This window comes from Arctopsyche grandis, chromosome 8 (genome assembly GCF_051622035.1).
Source record: "Arctopsyche grandis isolate Sample6627 chromosome 8, ASM5162203v2, whole genome shotgun sequence".
Lineage (NCBI taxonomy): Eukaryota > Metazoa > Arthropoda > Insecta > Trichoptera > Hydropsychidae > Arctopsyche > Arctopsyche grandis.
Window position 1 is genome coordinate 10193561 of NC_135362.1, and position 20096 is coordinate 10213656.

The 20096-nt window shown below is 34.2% G+C and overlaps 1 protein-coding gene across 4 annotated transcripts in view; it reads left to right on the top strand.

Moving 5' to 3' along the window:
- The window catches only part of nmo (serine/threonine-protein kinase nemo), an 84847-nt gene extending 66761 nt beyond the window's left edge, over positions 1-18086 (top strand). Inside the window, exons 4-11 of one of the 4 annotated variants that reach the window (XM_077435804.1) lie at positions 5664-5770; positions 11671-11839; positions 11929-12055; positions 12164-12355; positions 12439-12709; positions 14177-14270; positions 15558-15654; positions 16698-17041. In XM_077435804.1, coding sequence (XP_077291930.1) covers positions 5664-5770; positions 11671-11839; positions 11929-12055; positions 12164-12355; positions 12439-12709; positions 14177-14270; positions 15558-15651 — 1054 coding nt within the window. In that variant the 3' untranslated portion in view covers positions 15652-15654; positions 16698-17041. Of the gene's footprint in view, positions 1-5663; positions 5771-11670; positions 11840-11928; positions 12056-12163; positions 12356-12438; positions 12710-14176; positions 14367-15557; positions 15655-16697 lie in introns of those variants that run through there. The other 3 variants (XR_013260891.1, XM_077435806.1, XM_077435805.1) reach the window with 3 other exon arrangements.
- The last annotated feature ends 2010 nt before the right edge of the window (positions 18087-20096 follow it).

Genomic DNA, 20096 nt, shown 5'->3' on the forward strand with positions numbered 1-20096 from the left:
TTGTTAAAGGTTTGCCGAACCTTTTTTACAAAGCATTTACAATAATGGAACAATAGACGGCGCGCTTCCGGTCCTACCTCTAATAATAAGACAACGAGTGTGAAGAGTAAAAGAAGAGCCAGTCGCGACTTGGCCCTGTCTGACCTACCCCTTCCCCGAAAACCTCCCACATTTCCTGTCACAAATAGTTTTTCCAAGGTATCCGGCTCTCTTCTAACTGTACATAATATATATACGTGTGTCCGAAGAAGCCGAGGATTATTTGATGATAGACCGATGAGCCAAAGATCGGCGCTGGAAAATTGTCTTTCAAAAACGAGAGATCGCTTCATTTGTGTTCGAAGCTAGAGAGCAAAAAAGCATGTTTTTTCTATAAATAATGTCAAAAGTGAACCATTTTTGTGCGAAATGCATCCATCGACTGCCTAAGACAGCTGATGACAGTCTATTGTCGATTTTAACTTTCCGGAGTATAGGCTCATTAGTTCTAATGGCTGTTTGAAATAAGGAGATAACTCTGCTGAGTGTGGAGCTGCCTATTGAGCGTCTTTACCTATTTTTACGTGATATCCACAGCCGTGCTCTGATAGGAGGGGGTAAATGGATTATTTCACACATTTTGATCGCGCACACGAAATTTGTTGAGACAAATATCGCGAATACAGAATATCTGGCATTCGACTTCTCGTTAATATGATAGTTCGCGTTTTCGGTGGACGGAATTTTCGGGTGCCATATGTTTCGTGATCGAGATTTTAGTGACGTGTGGGAGATGGCTTTGTGCGGAATAATCACCAAACCGATGGTAAGTCATTTGTAACGTATTTGAAGATATATAGGTCACCACTAAGCCCAACAGGGAGTCTCTGATGCATCACATGGCAGTCCGAGCCATAATGTCTGCTTATTTTTCGAGCGTGTAACAAACATTAAGCGGTCGTATCAGTTTATGTCATTCTTTTGCTGTCCGTATTTATGTATTTCTTGATAGTCCGTATTTGAGGAATGAGTGTGTTGGAATAGTTTTCTGTACGTATGCACGTGCTACATACATAATGTATAACATAATATTTGAAACTGAGTGTAATGAATTTGAAGAAGAATCTGTGGCACCGGTCAAAAGTAGCCGTGCTAGTAAAATTACAAATTCATCATCAAGCTCTCTCCTAAACGTGTAAATAATTTGCATTGGACTACTTACCATAAATAAATTATGATTATACGTATTAATAGCTTGTAACATATTATACACCTGGCTGCCAATGCTAGGCGTTTTCTTTGCTCAAAAGTTATTCAAAAATAGGCTTTTTTCTAGTCTAGTGCCTATAAAAACATTAAATAGAAATCTAATCGAATTGAAAAATCTGTATTTCCTACAATAAATGCAACAGTAGATAATATTTTCAATTTAATAGCCTTCACAACATTTTCCAATGCCCTTTATGGCCCCTTTTTCATTAGCGTTACTTTGAACTTTAAAACACGTCCCATGTGAACCATATTGTTCAATTTATGAAACTATGAACTGATTCCAATTTAATTTTTCAAACCAAAGTAAATTGTACCTTGAATTTTAAATTCAAATTATAAATTTGTATGTACCAAATTGGTTTTAAAATAAATCTACGTTCTAAAATAAAATATCGACACTCTGCGGCTCATTGTGATTTACTTCTTATAATCTGATTTCGTTTTGGAAAACTCGTTTAGCGAAACGACCCGACCGACAACCATTTTTGCCAACTTCCTAACGATACTACTACTAATATGTAAGCTCGGATTTAATCTTACAGCCAAAGGTCTATTCATAATATCCAGCACTGCAAGACGACAGCCCGGCCCAGCAGTTCACGGAAAAGACTACTTATATTCATACTATACAACTGCGCACGTTCAGACTTGTTTTGGCCGAATGCAAGGCAAAATCGGCTTACATATACATCACAGAGCGCGACGATACGGCGCGATATTGCTTGCGTCGTATCATCGAGTCGATATTGTCACAATATGAAGTTTCCGAAAATATTCATATGCGCATGCGCACTTTCGTTTGTACGCGTGCACTCACTACTATAACGTCAAATCGTGCGTGAATTTTTCCAAAGAAAACCGGTTTTGCTTGATATGATACGGTGACTTGTAGGTACTGCTGTATAATATGAATATATTGTGTCGGCTGCTACCGTTATATGTAGAATGATTTTTCCTACTGCTATTTGTCTGTGCTGTGCCAGTATGAACAGACCTTTAATCAGTGTGTTTAGCCAACGATGATTTTATAATAAATTTATATTATTTACCTGTACAATACCTTCATCGCAAAGAGACTCGCTTGATGTGTAATCACTAGAGGTAGGATAGTCACAGTGCTATCCATTGTTCCATTGTTGTAAATCCTTTGTAAATAAGGTTCGGCAAACAATGCAATTTACAACCTTTGAACAATACGCGGCACCTTCTGGGTCCGGTGACTAGTCATCACATAATCAGATTTAAACCGCAAAGGGCATTGTTTCAGAGCTACATTCCCCGTATCAGAGTCGAATCTATCGAATATGTATTCTGAAATTTTCAATATTGCATTTTTATATTCTTCGTTTATATGTTGCGTGCATTAAACGTCACATTATACAGCCTTTCAATATGGCGTTTCGTAGAATATTTTTTGCTGAGAAACGTACCTGGTTATTAGGGGTTCCGATCGCAGGTCGTTGAACTGAAGCCCTAATAGCCTACGGATGAATTCACCTCACCATGGTAGAACAACGTTTTGAACCATTTGAATTTTTCAATATGGGTTTATAATGTGTGTGTAAGATTTTTATTATCTGTTTGCGTGCTAAGATCACACACAGCAAACTCGATTATCCATAATAGATAGAGGAAGTGACTCGGTGTTTACGACTTCTGGATGACAGCTGGGTCACAGACAAGCACCTATATAATAATATTCATTGTTTGTACATGTGTATATATGTACATACTTGCCATCGTCATAAATACCGTATGTGTTGTGAAAATGAGACAAAAAACACAACATACAGATATTCCAAATGTGGCGTTTGCACCTGCGATGTTCACACGATCGCCTCGAGCTGACTTATCGGTGTTAAATTAATAAAGTTTACCATAGATAAATTTGCATGTAATAAGCATCTGTTACGCTTAAAATTACCACTATTGTGATTTTGTGGAATAATTATTCCACTATCGCATCAAAAGAGTCGTTATTGATTCGCTGCTATCTTAATACAATGTAAATAATTTGTTCCGTAATGTGAATATGCGATAGTGGGGCTGACTAATCTTATGAATTGTATATTAAAAAAATGAGATTATCAGTGTTATTAGTGGGGTGATTTGTAAGCCGAAAATTTGTGGCTCGGTATGATATTGAAAACGTTTTGGGTATGTATTATATTTATGCGTCATTTAAGTGAGTTATAAATCAAATCTAATTTTTCTTATTTTCCAAATTATTTGGCTAAACTTGTATAATCATTTCACTTTTGTTCCAATTGGTCTATTACGAATCGCTTATTTTGAGGTTAGTGAATGTTAGAGGTTCATAACAATGTTTTTCAACTAATAGGAATCGAGATTTAGAGTTTGCCAACTGCAAAAACTAATGAAATTAAATATAGTTTGCAAAATAGATAATCTGATTTTACGTATACCGTCGTGTATCTTCGCAAAGCTCACCCTCTGGGGCGTTTTCTTTGATATTTTATCCTTGAATTGACGTAGGTCATCTCTTTCAGTGATAGATAACGGTAATTCCCATATTTGAAGAAATGTGGGAAAGACTAGTCGAAATAAGATGGTGCGAATTAACAATGCCTCGAAGATAGCCCCATCACTGCAGGAAACCACGGGCGCGTCCCGTGCCGCACTTTTGAGTGAATTCACCATTTGAAATTGTGTTTTCATTGAGAAAGAAAGTACTTGGTTCGTGTGCTTTTATTCCTGTGTTCACCCCCCGTGATAAAAATATATTCGAGCCATATTTTATCATTAGGTACTTGGTTTTATTGCCATTTATAAGGTACCCAGAAGTAAATGCTTTACTTCGGTATTTTTTTATAAGTCTATAAAACACGTTATTTTAATTAAAATTCCGCCTGCGGCGCATTTCTGTAATTTATATGAATTTAATAAGATTTGTAATATTGTTTTGCATACACAAACGCTTCTGCCTCCTTTGTTCGTTCTTAAGAACTTGAAGTTATTTACTTGCAACTTTATTTACGTCACACCAATATTGACTACGTACGGTTAAATATTCATTTACATCATTAATTAGTTACGAAGGTTGCCTTTTCCAAGTCACAAAGATTATTCCTACAGACTTACTGAATCGACTGAATGCTATAGTCTCCTCTCCGACTGTTGCGTCAAACCAGTTAAAGGGCCCCGTTTCTTTGGTGCGTTTTTATTTAATGGCACCGGTCTTTGTTCGAGTCTGTAATTAGTGTGGCGTTAGTGGACGAAGATAATAAGAAGAATAAATTGTTCCTATGTGACGCAAACCCGGTTCAACTTGGGACTGTGTTATAAATGTATATATGGTCACTCGTGAGATTGCCTCGAGGAATTCGAGAAGAAAATCCACTCAAAATCGTATCTCAGTTTAGCCAATAAACTCTGGCGAGATGAGGCAGGCAGGAAGGCTGTCACATTTCCGTTCCTACGGTTCTCGTAGACCGGTAGTTGGTTTACGCTGGAAACTAATGAGTTTCAGACCAATCTAGCACTTTTAAACGATGTTATGCAGTTTAAAAGTATACTTAACGCATACTTACGTATCCTTATTTTTTATATATATTTTTCCCATGAGATTACAGGCTGCCCCTGAGCGACACCTATGGTATTGTAGCGTAGCTTGTAGTGGTAGATGTAGTTTATTGTTCTTGGTCCGTCGGCCTGCCAGCTCCGAATGAATCATGGGCCAAAACCGCCAAATATTTATATTCATTGGGTATTCTCCACACAGAGAGATCATTGGTCGATGAGTCACGAGACCTTATTGGCTATTGTATATAGCTTGTTTATACGTCGAGGCCTTTTCGGCGCGAACGCGAGATCAGGTAATCAGCGATAGTAAATCAGTGGTTGGCGGGCATTTTAGGATGGTTTTGCCAAGTTTGATGATGGACCGCTTCAACAATGAAATCATATAAACAAACTCTGATAGGAAGCGACTGACTTGGAGTCATAAATGTCATAATGTGACCAGCAGCACTATATAAATACTTCCGAATAAAGTCTTCAATCGAGGCTATCACAGGGCTTGAACCCGGGAACCTCTCGGTGGTTAGCATTAACGCTATAGTATACTGCTGGCTTATCTACTTCTTTGTTTGATTTTAAGATTGTAGTGTTGAATATAATATATACTACAATTAGATTTGAATTACCTGTAAAAATAAAGCAATTTGTTTTGTTAGTCTACGATGAATCAGTTTCTCGTTTTGTGTGTCGAAGATCAAGAGAAATCCACTTGGTAGTCCTTTCGCTATTTATTTTCAAGCGGAAGAAAGCGTGACGGTGACTTCTATGTTCATATTTATATATTGTACTCACTGTCATTACTTTATATCCAAATTGAAAACAAACACTTCATATTTCAACTGTTTTTTCCTTGACTGATGATCTCTTGACAGATATGTGATAACAGAACTGTTGCAGAGCGATTTGCACAAGATAATTGTCTCTCCGCAGCCTCTCTCCACGGACCACATCAAGGTCTTTCTCTACCAAATACTCAGAGGTAAGTCAATCTTTTATTTATATACCCAATTTAATAGTTTCAGTTGATGCTATATTATAATTTGTATAGTAAAATCGATTTCATTTCATCAGACCAGTTTTTAGTTACGCTTGTTTGTAGCGTTTATGACCGGTTTTGACAGGCTTACCTGTCAATATCAGGTGTGTGCGGGATCGGTGATTCTATACATTTACGTTGTACGTGCGACCTTCGCGAGTTTATCAATTCGAATATAAACCAATAAGATCTGTGATGGGTCTAAATGTGTATCAAAATTAAAGTATCCGTAGAAGGCAAGGTACTATTTTGCAGATTACATGGTTTTGATTGCCGTTTTTAATGCCCGTGACTAATATTTTAATTGATATCTTGACGATGTCGTTTTTTTTTTGTAAATGCCCAATTTAATTGATAACTTGGTTGACCAATTATTTTTTGATCCTCAAATTGAGCTCTATAAACCGGTTTATTAACTACCGAAAGCTGATAACTTGCTCAGTATTTTGTACATTTTCAGATGAAATCTACCGATTAAATTTAAGTCCATTAGAAGTTTTGCATAATAGGTAATACTTAATTTGCTCATCTAGTAGAAGTTTCAAATCGAATTATTCCAAGGTTTTCTTGTAGATATTTCCTCACTTTTTTGATTAATCGTCTTACCTGTTTTGACTCACGTGTTATTATATTATATTTAAGTTTGTTTTTCCATATTTAGAAAAAGGCCCTTGACGACCCTCAAATTCTATTTTTAAATAAAACCCTAGTTTCAGTACTATTAAAAGTCAGCGAAACAAACTGTATGGCAGCTACCCAAAAGAAAAGCGTTTTATTGTTGTCATATACCCTACGATTGTTGAATCGCAGGAAAATCATTCAAAATTTAAATTATTTGAATATGTTCAACCATTGACCCTTTGAATGTTGACCAACGCCGATCGGCGATTTGCCAACAAGTCCATAAGCCTGAAATACGCCGATAGGCGTTGTTTTTTGAGTATGTAAAAAAACAAGAATACTACCCGCTAAGCCATTCCAGTTAGCATTGAATATGGGTGGTGTAATCCATATCAATTTTTATAAAGACTGGTTGAATTTCTGAATTTATAACCATAGCAGAATTTCTCGATGGAAATCCTTAACTGCTGAGTATTTTAGATTGTGGCTTGGCATTTAGATTGTGAGCATTACATTTTAACAACAATGAAGAAGATGGAACTAGTTTTGGAAAAATACATTCATTAATTGACTTATTTTGTTTATTTTATATTGTTGCAAGATATATTAGAGTCTAAACACACCGTTACAAATCCTCGGCGGTAGTTATCTAGAGTAGTGATCTAAGGTTTGTTTGGATTAGCTACAATTACAGTAAAAAGCTTGATTGAACTACTATACGTATGTATATACTGTCTAAAGTTCAGCGTTGATTTTTTTCAAGTCTAGTTTAGACTGCACTCAATTTCATGTTCGTATTTAATATATTGTCTAGTAATGTTATGTAATGTGAGAAAAAATAACTTTTCTGCCATTTATCACCGGCATGGCCAAATAACACAATCGACGTGTAAACTCGATAAACCATTTTATCAGATCGACGCCGTGCTGAAGTAAACATTTCATACCTGAAAAGGCCTCATTTGGAGACCATGTCGCCAATCGATACCAAACTTTCCGCTGTTTGTTTCCTCGTCGAAGAGATCTGACCACCCTTCCCCCTACACTCCGATGGAAATTGCTTGTCGCCTGTGGATATTATCTATGCACGTCTAGGTATCCGAGTGGAGCTCAGAAAGGGTCTTGTACGCGTTTCACTCTCCCCCTGCCCTAGGAGACTTCTCCTTCTTCCCGAAACTTGGGTCCCTCGCGCAGTAATTTTAATTCGTCCCTCGGCTATATATTTTTACGCGTACAATAACGCCGAGAGATCGCTGGGGATATTCTTATCCCCCATTATCTCCAGCCATTCCTTCCCTTCCCTCTAAATGTGTACTGCGTAAAGCGTCCGAAATTAGCGACAATGTTTACGCACGTCCCCGCCATTTTCATTAAGACTCACGCGATACACATTTTTGACGGATATTGATTGCTCTCGATTTTTCAAAAAGTTTCTTCACAGCTAGCAGTTAGTTGCATCCATTAACTGGCCGTCGTTTACGTGTGTCGCTAATGCGTTTTCTCGCTCATGAATGAATCTTACTGTAAAATTCGAGACGCGATAAGAATTCCAACTGCTCCATTTAAAGGACCCATGTCTACTTTTTATTCTATAGGTAGATAGTTAGGCAGTAAGCTGAAAAATCCCGATCGCTATTGGTCAGAAACATGCCTGTTATATAGTGAATTACTTTCGGACACCAAAGCAAAATTGTGTACGTCATAAACTTCAAAAAATCTACATTTTTGCACGTGCAGTGTATAATTTAGGCACTGCGCGATGTGCCAGTATACGTTACCATGTGTACATGCGCACTACGAATGTACATATATTGCGCATATGTTTTTGAATGGACAAGTATATATATTATTCAAAAAACAAGTATTAGAATTCAAAGTTCATAAGAATGTAGGAAATCGCGCCGTGATCATATACGAAGACATGTACACATGACCATTTCGGTTCGGTGTCTCGATCACAGAATATCTGGCTCTCGAAAATTCCACCTACCGAGAGCCACTCACGTGAACTATCACACTAACGCGAATTCGAGCGTCAGATATTCCATATTCGTGATTTTCGTGGCAATGACTGTCGTGTGCGAAATTTTCCCGAAATGAATATTCAAATAAATTTAATAAAATGTTTACTATTAGACTAGCCATGTTTAAGCGGTTTATATTACAAATACTGAGCGAAGCCGGGTAAAACCACTAATTACTTTTTAACCATAAACATACGAATACATGTGATGTTTACATTTAGAAGCTTCCATTGTCTTAGATTATTGCACTATTGATTTTGATCGTGATGCTGATTTTTACTGCGTGGACCAGTTAACATAAAGATTAACGTTTTGCCTACTGCTTAGTAATAATGGAATGTAATAGCTTAATCGAAAAAAGTTCTAAGTTCCGATCTTTTTGCAAGCCAGAAATATTATGCACGCCACATCTATTTTTTCCGTTTGACCTCTGGGTGTTTTTCAGTTTTGTATGCGCATGTTTGTACTCGTACGTGTATACTGGACTAAAAATGGTCATGGTGGATCGATCGTAGTCTGGTGCTGCTGCGGCTAGGATGAAACTGAACGCGCCATGAAATGAGAAATGAGATTTCCCACGGCGCTCAACCAGATCAAGGGAACGGGATGACTCGACGCGATATTCGAGACAAAAGCACACGGTTCAATTCAGAAACAAGCGATTCCCAAAGTTGTACGTTACGCGAGACAACTAATCAATCCGCCTGTTCTCGATTTTAAACCGTACCACGTAAATTGCCCCGTTTTTCCGCGTTAATTTCACCGAGGTCTAATTGCTTTCTCGTTTCTTCAGACACATCCTTGTTAGTATACTTATGTTACATCCGAAGTGTATTTTCAGTTGTAATATATTCCAACTGGCGTTTTAGGTCATTCATTTTCGAATACAATTCAACTAGTAAATGATATCTCTACATGCACTAATACACTTTCAACAATGTGCGTCAGTTTTAATATAACAGTTGAATTTTTGACAGCTCTGGTGTTTTTACGAATGCTTTAATATACCAGATATTACGAATAAAGATAATAAGAACCATATTACGATAACTCCAAAAATGGGTTCGAAGCAAAAATGTGACTTTCCATATCAATTTACTGATTGAGTGATAATTTCACGAAAACCTAACATTTCCATCTCACCTGGTACCAACTTAAAATTGAACTGTATTTTCAGTTGTAATATACATATTTTGAGCAGTTGAAATGTAATTCGCCGTATGAATCAACTTACGTGTGTTAGGCGGAATATATTAAGACTAGTCGAAATATATTACAACTGAACTTCAACTATAACGGTATTTGGTAACAGTTTAGTTGAAGTATATTTCAACTAGTCCACATATATTACAACTGGAAGATACACTTCAACTGTAACATATACATACATATTTACACATGTTACAGTCACAAGTGTAAATTTTATTCGTTCATTAACATACTAGTCTGGCCAGTATACACAATAGAACAAATTGACAAACGAACTAGTTTGTTCATGTACAAACTATTAGGCATACGTTTAAATATTCGCAATCGTTTGTCCTGTTCTCTATGTACATACATATGCATAATTTGGTTTGAATTGTTTTTAATATAAACCGCATTGCAGGAATTGTTAAGTTGTAATGCGGTTTCCATAGGATTTTAAAGAATTTGGCGTTTTGACATCTGAAATGTTTTGACAGCTAAAAGTCCCATGCGAAACCTGGTGGAAGGTAGTCAAAAGCTATATTTAGTCAAAAGCAAAATTTAGCCCAAAGCTCCTCTGGTTAGCACTTAAACTAAAACCAATAAATAGTTCGTGTATGAAATACTAGTATTTTCTTGAACGAACTGGATAGAACACTTTGGTTGTAACATATACATGTTTTAAATTTACATAAATGATTGAATGTGCGTCGCGATTGCCATAATGGAAATAAAGGTTGAAGGTGAAATTAAATAAATCTTTATAAATAAAAAGTAGGCAGTTTCCCTTTGAACACATATTATTCATAAACGGTACATGTACACATATAACATAAAAAAACGCTAGCACGCTTGATCTATGCTTCAGCACTTAGGCCAAAAATCATTGTATTGACATAGGATTGACAGTATCGGAAAATAGGAAAAACTTGTCGAAAAAAATAACCCCTGCGGTGGGGGACATGATTTTTCACCACAGGAGGCCAAGAATACGCTCCTGCCTTACGATTAAGTGTGTTTGCGCCTTAATTGTTTTTTTTTTTTAGCATTTACTATGTTGTCTAGGTCTTTTTATTAGCATTTATTTTCAAATGCTGAAACAACAATACATATTTACAGATAGTACTCATTATTTTGACTGATATAATTTTTTCTTATCTATTCTATTCACCTTCAGAGAAAAGATAGTCAATCAATCGAAGAAAACAATTTTTATTTATTTAAGATTTGAATTTATATATTTTTAGCCTGTGATTTAATTTTCAAAATTGTGTCAATGCCAGTAACTAGTAGATATATTTATCAAGAATTTGCTACAATACATACAATGTGGGTTCAAAGCTGTATGTTTATGTTTATATTTTAACGAATCGGTTGAACGAATGATTACTATAGTTTATAAGATTTGAATTAGCTTGTAAAAAGTTTGTATTGTGTGTTCACTCTACATATGTATGTATTATAAATATTCAGGAGTGTTTTCCCTCCTTTCCATTGTAATTCACAACTATCAGATGACGTTGAAGCTTCTCCTCCGTGTCTTTTGTATTCCATCGGTGGGTTCGTGAGCTGACTTCCGTGTTTGGATGTCAGGAGAGTCGTGTCACGCGTCTGGCCGCAATAATCGGCGTGCCGTCACGCAGTGACACGCGTCGCACAACTTGCAAAAATATATCGTACACAGATTGCAAAAGTCGAACATTCAGCTTCGCTCGAAATTCTCCAACTCTAAATGTGTTTAGTTTGTCCTAGTTCAAAGTTTTCGATATCAGGATATATGTATGTATATCTGTACGGATCGATTCATTGAAATTGTTTGAAAACTAGTTATTCACTTGATTAACATCTATTATATCGAATCCTTCACATTTACAATTCTTAGTCTTGTTAGTAGCCTAATATAATATAATATAAGGTCGTACAATTATCATATAGGAAATCCAACGCTATTCCATAGTCTTTATGTATAACTTATTCCGTTGTTTTAAATTTATTCTATTTTGTTTTCAGGATTAAAATATCTTCATTCTGCTCATATTCTACATCGTGACATCAAACCTGGAAATTTGTTAGTAAATAGTAATTGCGTATTGAAAATCTGTGATTTTGGCTTAGCGAGGGTGGAAGAACCGGATCATACAAAGAATATGACACAAGAAGTAGTCACTCAATACTACAGGTATGCATTTTTCCTTTCTTTTCGTATGTATGTATATACATATGCAACGTATTCAATTAACTATAATACAATGCTAATGGATATTTCAGAGCGCCTGAAATTTTAATGGGAGCCCGGCATTATACGGCAGCCGTAGATGTTTGGTCAGTTGGATGTATATTTGGAGAATTGTTGAGTCGTCGTATCCTTTTCCAAGCACAAAGTCCAGTACAACAGGTAAATTGTTTGTAATGTATATACTGACCTCCATTTATCGTACTCTGAAATTGAATATGTCATTTATGTTTGCGGCTCAATTTTATAAGCGACGTGAAATTTTTACAGTTGGAGCTGATCATAGAGCTTTTGGGCACTCCGTCATTAGAAGATATGCAGCGAGCGTGCGAAGGTGCCAGGGCACATTTGCTACGGAGACAACCGAGACCTCGTGCGTTGCACGCTCTGTACTTTTTAAATTCAACGCAAGCCACGAACGAAGCTGTACATCTTCTGTGTCAAATGCTTGTGTTCAATCCGGTATATTTTATTGTCATTTGTAAATTTCTCATATTGTATGTACGTAGTGCGGTGTGTTATTTGCGTTGTTTGCGTGTTTCTAGGACAAACGAATAAATGTGGTCGATGCACTGGCGCATCCTTACTTGGACGATGGTCGTCTGCGATATCATTCGTGTATGTGCAAATGCTGTTATTATTCGGGAAGCGGGAATACGAATGGAACGAACGGTGCTGCTGGTACGGGAGGTGCTCCAGGATCGACGCCTTCGCAGCCTGCCATGAGGCAATATACGTTAGAATTTGAACCCGTCACGCCGACACCATTTACTGACACGTGGGAGAAAAAGCTCACTTCGGTTCATCAGGTTAAAGGTACCAATTCGAAGAATATTTCATTTTATGTTCACATGTTTTTTAAATATTTATCTTACTATCCAAATTATGTTTGAGAGTGAGACATCATATTTGCGTTATCGGTATAGTAGAAGTCTGATGATTGAATTTTAGTATGGATTAGAGAAGAGCAGTTAACATTGATTCATTTTTTTGCCGTGCAAGAAAACAAATCAGGTTTTGTAGGCACTGATGATGTCAAAATTTAGTAATAAAAGTTCAGAAATTTCAACATTTACTTTGAAAAGATGGAGGAAATGTTTAAAAAAAACATTTATAAACAAAAAGTAAATATGTACAACATACATATGTATATGAAAATGGTTTAATATATGGTATAGCTTGGTCCCTCCATTATCCACGCTCTTTAAACACCTCAAAAACATTATAAATGATAAACCTGCAACATAACTCAGTGATTAGTGTATAATGCCAACAACTGAGGGGTCACGGGTTCGAGCCCTGATCTGGTGTTGGTGGCCAGACCTTGGATATATGTGACTCCAGGTCGATAGTTTCATATCCGAGTTTGACAATTTATCCGATTTCATTGTCGAAACAGTTCCTACCAAATTTGCCTCATTTTTCAGTATTATTTGGATTTAATTTAAAATTATTATTTATTTTGTTTTTAGATATGTACATTTTACATAATTTTTATATTTTTATTATATGTGCCATGACAGAAATTACCCTAAGACGACACATATGTTTAGATTAATTTTTGTACGTAAGTACTAACAATTTTTCAATCATAACAGTACATAGAATACAAATAGAGAAATCCATGGACAATTAACAAAATTTTGATATGCATAAAATTTGCGAGAAATACATGTAGGTAGCATTCATAAGATTCAACAAATTCTTGAATCCAAATGCTAATAACTTGCATTCGCGAGAAACTGAGGAGCAGGATACCGATTTATTGGATCCGTCACAACAATTAAGCTAGAAAAATCGTAAAATTCTAACAGGAAACGGTCGATCTGTGGTTTAATAACCACAATACCTCGCCAATAGCGTATTTGGCTGTGACTTAAACCCACGACCTATATACTTGTTTGCAAGTGCACTATTTGTATAAATTTGGCCACAGGTGTCGCTTTGAGGTAACTTGCAATGGCACCATGGTAAATATAAATTTTAAAAATGCAATTTGAACAGAAATCTTTATATGAATAATAAACAGGATATAAAATCTGCGCATTTGTGCGCAAAAATAGTGATAATAACAACATTGATAACATTATTAACTCACACAGTTGAAGGAGATACTGTGTTTTAAATTGTACTACGATGAATGATAGATAGGTCATAAGATTCATCATAACAGTCTTATTTCATACCTCTATATATATAAATAAAATGATTTTGTTTTGTTGTGTTGTTATTTTATTTATAAATGACTAATTTGCTGTAATTGTGACGACATAATTCTTGCAGAGGAAATGCACAAGTTCATAGCGGAGCAGTTGCAGACGAGTCGCGTGCCATTATGTATAAACCCTCAATCGGCCGCATTTAAGAGCTTCGCAAGGTAAGCGGCCGCCGGCCCCTCCCCATCACCACCATCACCATCACCGACCACCACTGACAACAGCTGGCCGCTTCAGCTGCGCCTCTAATAGCATAGGTGAATAAGCCCTCATGAAGAGAATCAACCGCTAATAATATACATCAGATACTCGAAGCCACTCTGACAGATTCTTCCAAAGATATTATTCAATTTGGTCTAACTATTGTTATAATTTTCTTTTGTTTTCTTGCGTTACATTCTTCTTTAGCACACTTGGACTAGCTTATAGCTCATGCTGATGTTTTGTTATTATTATTTTTCAATGCTCACACTTTTATATAACAATCAAGCATTTTTTGCTCTTTAATTTCAATCTATCTTTTACACATAGCATGAAAATAATCTTAAACCTTTTTGCATCTGAAAAATGTGTATTTTTTTTTGTATGTCCAAGTGTTTGTAAATTACGTTTTGATATACATATATGTATCAATGCAGAATAATATTATAGAAGATACGGTCATTGTGAACAGTCAAATATTGTCTGATTTTTTAAAACTTATCTACATTTGACAAAGTTGTAGTATACCCGCCACAGACTCACAACATTGGTGTAAATTAACTTAGTTGTTATCTTTATGTTGTTTATTTTAATATTTGTTGTCATCTTTGAGAGGTTGTGTTGCAGTTACTTGTGACAGCTTCGTTATATATATATATATCATTGTCGGCTCAGGTTGTTTATCCATTTCATGTTTACAGTTCGATGGATGATTTCAGTGATGAAAATTTAGTTAAAAAAAAAGGCTTTTTCATTATTAATGGCTTCCGATTTCGTTTCGTTACATTCACTTTTTTTAGTGTAATGTATTTTCCTGTGTTGGTTCTCTTTTTTCTTTCTCTGTATTCGCTGATTTGCCCAGTTGGCGACAGTCGGTGTCATCACTAGCTCTAGGGTTACCAAATTGTTCCGTTCCTTCCTGTGTTCCCTTCGTCCTCGTAGTTAGTTCAAATCTAAATTTGGTTATTTTCCATATTATTATTATTATTATGTAGAAAGTTGCGATTTATAGTGTTAAGCAATTAGATATGAGTTTTTACTTTTGACTGATGCATGATAATAATTCTTCTTCTTGCAATGCTTTTGTTACGATATTATCTTGTCCACGTGCTGTTATTTTCGCATTGTTATTAAAAAAATAAGTGAATAAATTAAACTTGAAAAATACAATATACAATACATATATCAACCCTATTGAAATATGCTCGGCAAATATTAAAGCAAGTGCGTGTGTGTGGATTGGCCAGTTTCAGAGATCAACCGAAACCAAAAGTTTGTTCCCCATTCAAGACGGCCGCCAAAGTTCTGTTTTCCCCTGTGATCTTTCTGTGTGCCGCGTGACAGGTTAGTCTCTTCATTCACTCTAGCTGCGGGTAGATTCGGCTATCTCTCTTTTGTCTCTTTATAGTTTAGGTAGTTTCAATCTTTATAATGTCCTGAGTGAATGCCTCGTTTCAAAAGGGTTGATTGTACTAATTTTTACCTTGCTTTTCATTGTTATTATCATTACACTCTTTGAGTAATAGTTTTACTTCTGGTTTATAACATGTTGGATCGTTAGGGATTGTTTTTTGCTATTTGCATGTTTACTGGGAAATGGCCTGAGAAATTTTTATTGGGCGTATTGTTTGGAGTGGTTTTGAATATTTTGTTTATGCATAAATTATGTATTTATTATGTACATACATACATTGAGTTGTATTTTGATAAACACACACTTACATGTTTCAATTTTTAATAATTTGAAAATGTACCAATTTTGTATTTATTTTACTATCAATAAAAAAAAATATGCAGTTATCTTTTACGATAATTGGTGTTTTTTTTTTTTTTGTTTTTTTTTTGTATACGAAAACAAATCTTTACCATTGCTTTTGTTGTGTCAAAATTTGTATCATATTAAATAAATTATTTTCATTACATATCCTTAATATGAAAGCAATGAGCAAAGCTATATATTGTTTGGTTTGTTAAATACTGTTTTAAAAACATAAGAGCATGTTTATAGATTTTAATATTATATAAGTGAAGAGAATATTTGAAGAGAATTTTTTATATTCATTGAATATTGAAAATATTCTATTTCGGTTTCACTATACCTCTTAATCTTTGTAAGACTAACAAAAATTGCTTTATTATTGTAAAATTAATTTTAACAAAATCTTTTAAAAATTACATATATTGCATGCTTTTATTGTATTATGAAATATTTTTTATTATTTCGGTCATATTATTTTTATTTGCATTGCTTATTTATTCACTCGTAACCAATATTTGATTGAATGAAATTAATTTCCAAACATGTACATATAATATGATATTTTTAAAAATAAAAAAAACCTTGAAATTTAAAAATAATTTCAATATTAATCGTTTTTGTATTATAGTTCAACAGTTGCACATCCGTCAGAGTTACCACCGTCTCCACACCAATGGGACTGACAGCACTCCCGAAACCGCAAGCAGCATCAGCAGCCACCGGCCGTCGGCAAAGTTTTATGCGACTGTGTTCTGTGAATCTAAAGTTGACAATGTGAAATACATAACTGCACTTTTGAACACCAAGAATTTGAATAACGCATCTTACCTCATGTTTCGTAACGTTAAGTTAACAAATAAAGTGTTTTGTGCTTTTCATCCGATCAGATATTGCTTTCAATTTTCTTTTTGAACATTCATCTGATGCAGAAGAATCGTGAACTGACTTCAATTGTTACGTGCTTTCATATTGAAAAAAAATAAATAGCAGTAGTTGTAGCACTTCATGTGAATTGTTGACCGAAGAACTACACATGTATTTGTATATTCATCACTGCCGGTTCCATCTTTGAATAGTGAATTTTTAGTTTTAAGTTACATTTTTGTATCCTGCAACATTTTTTTATTTGTTCGAGGATAGACTGATCGTATGATTGATTTTGTTTTTTGATAGACGTGTGATTGCGCGACTGTTTGGAAATTTGTCATTGTGTAATAATTGCACATCCATTGAGGATATTGCTCGTGAATCTTTTGTGTAGTAAAACGTAGTGTCTAAATGTTCCATCTACACATTTTTTTATTTAACTATAATTATTATAAATTGTGTCTTAGTAATTAATTAATTAGACTTTGCAATGTATTCACGCTTATTTTCAATTAATCATTGCAAACCTAGTGGTTTCCGGAGATGCCAGACGTTTTTCTTTCTTGTATTATGTAATATAATACTCGACATGACAATTTTCTGTTATATAGCTCAGATTAATTATATGCCTATGGGAACACTCAATATATAAAATGGGCCATATTTTTCTATAATTGTTTGAACTATCAGCTAAATTTACCGACTCCTTTTTTGTTTCAATTTATTTCTGGTATATCCGGTTACAATGCCCTATGTGTATTATTATCACATTTAATTGTATGTATTTTGAAGACTTTAATATTCGATAATGTCAATTTTATAATTACCATTAAGGCATTTGAAATTACAATGCAGAACTTTTTAGTGAATTTTTAGTTAAATCGTGTATGAAACATTTTGCTTTGGCAATATTTTCATTTTGTTTGATGGGATTTTTTTCTTTATACATATATATTGACATATATGAATGTGAAATGCAAATTATTGTTGGGGAAATATAACTGTAAATATTAGAATTTAACCTCATCATATCGGCAAGATTAGATGAACGTTTCTTATAATACATAGATACATAGTAGAGTCATTCATATCTGTCAAAAGTTATACTATGCTATCATAGACTTATTTTCTTCGTTTTGAAATAGTTTTCAAAAATAATTATCAAACTGTAATATTTATTTCCTCACTGTTTTCAAATGTTTTTTGTTCAATAACCATTTTTAGCGCACGTGTATCGTGTCAGTCGAAGTAGTGATTAAATTTAATGAAAGATAAAAGTTTTATTTTCAAAAATATGTGGACTTAGATTCGTAATTGATTTCCTCAATATTATGACTTTTAATTTTAGACGAGGAAATCGTTAGTGTATATATATTATATATTGTTCCAAACCCAATTTGTGATGAGGTCAAGGCTTGCCTATAAGCTGGGATTTGTCCGGAAACATTTCCGAGTGAGCAAATAGATGGCAATTTGTAGTCATATTTAGTTATATAGGCAAAAGGTGATTTTACTGTCTGACTTCCAGAGATCTCGTTTTAGTTAAGTATATTTGTAACAAAGATGGTGATAGAATAATATCCATATTATTGTGCGATTGTATTTTGAGATCAACTTACCGAGAATGTCTCTCTTTATCTTCTTTTTCGTCTTAAATATTCAGGGTGTTCAATGTTGTTGCCTATTATAAGCATTAAATGACAATATTTTGCTATAGTGTTTAATTATATTTATTTCTTGTTGTACAGAGACAAATATTACCATTTCGCTTTTGAATTATTGCATTTTAAACAAAATTAAAAACATTGTCTTATATATGTAATTCGTATGTGGATAATGCATAAATATTGGCAAATTGTCTTTACGTCAAATGTAATTATAATGAATGTTGATATCATTCGTAATTTCTATTTTGAAAATTCAATCAAATTGTTCTTAAAATAATGTAAAATAAGACAACCGTTGCTTCTGTGTTTAAAGTAATTGAACGTTTGTTTATTTTTTCTGTATTTATACTAATTCACTCTAATTGTGTGTCATAGTCTTTTATACCTGTGAAAAATTATTAATAGACATTGTATTACTATGTATAATAGATTTTTGTATACACTTTACAAAGCCAATATGGTTTAAATTCCTTTTCATTTCGTCAGATCTGTGTAAATTTGATAATAAAGTGTCTTGTTATACTGCCAAACAACATAATTAGCTCAAACTCGTTTCCTAAATTTGAATAGTAATCCGACTATACCAGAGTTGCTGTCATACTCTAAGTAAAAAAATAGAGACGTATTGCTATATACAATTTAACCATTTTCTATTAATGACCAAACTTACACTTAGTTTTGACGTAGAACGGGGTGAGTGGGAGAGGTATCGCAATAAGATGTACCTATTTGTTTAGCCTTATATAAATTTGAGTAGTTCCGCTGGTTATAAATGTGTATATAAATAAGAGGCCTTATCATTTATAACTTATGGAATGTTTGCAATAATCAAGCTACCTTTTAAATAGTCCAGAACTTTTCCACCGGGTCTACCAGATGAACACACACACACAAACATACGCAACACATGCATACATGTAGCTTTGTAGTGTCCGTGTATCAAAATATTTAATATGAAAGTTGTAAAAGGTGAATATGGTGTTTGACCAAATTTGTATGACATTTTAGCATTGTGATAGCACTGTGTCTAGTTCTTCGTAATTTAATAAATGGTGGCATTTTTGACCTCAAACATGTGCATGTTCTATATAGTGTATACAAACGTATATATATATATAAATATACATATGAATGTGTTACAGTTAGAGTTATGTGTTCTACACATAACACGTAGAAAATTCCAATTTTTTTATAATTAAAGAAATATTGATATTCAAATAAGCGATGCTTTTTATAATTTTCGATTTCCATTATCAATTTGAATGAATTCCAGTGTAAACATTATCTGATTGAATTCAATTGTTTTTTTTTTTTTTTTAATTGAATAATTTCCCTTGTAATAAATATCTGATTGTCTTATTTAATTTACATATTATTTGTCAAAAAATTGTTTTATATTATCGCAATATATTTTAAGGTTTATTTTACTAAATGTTTTGTAATTTGGAAATAGTTTCACAACGAATTACTGGCATTTAAATATTTTTGCATAA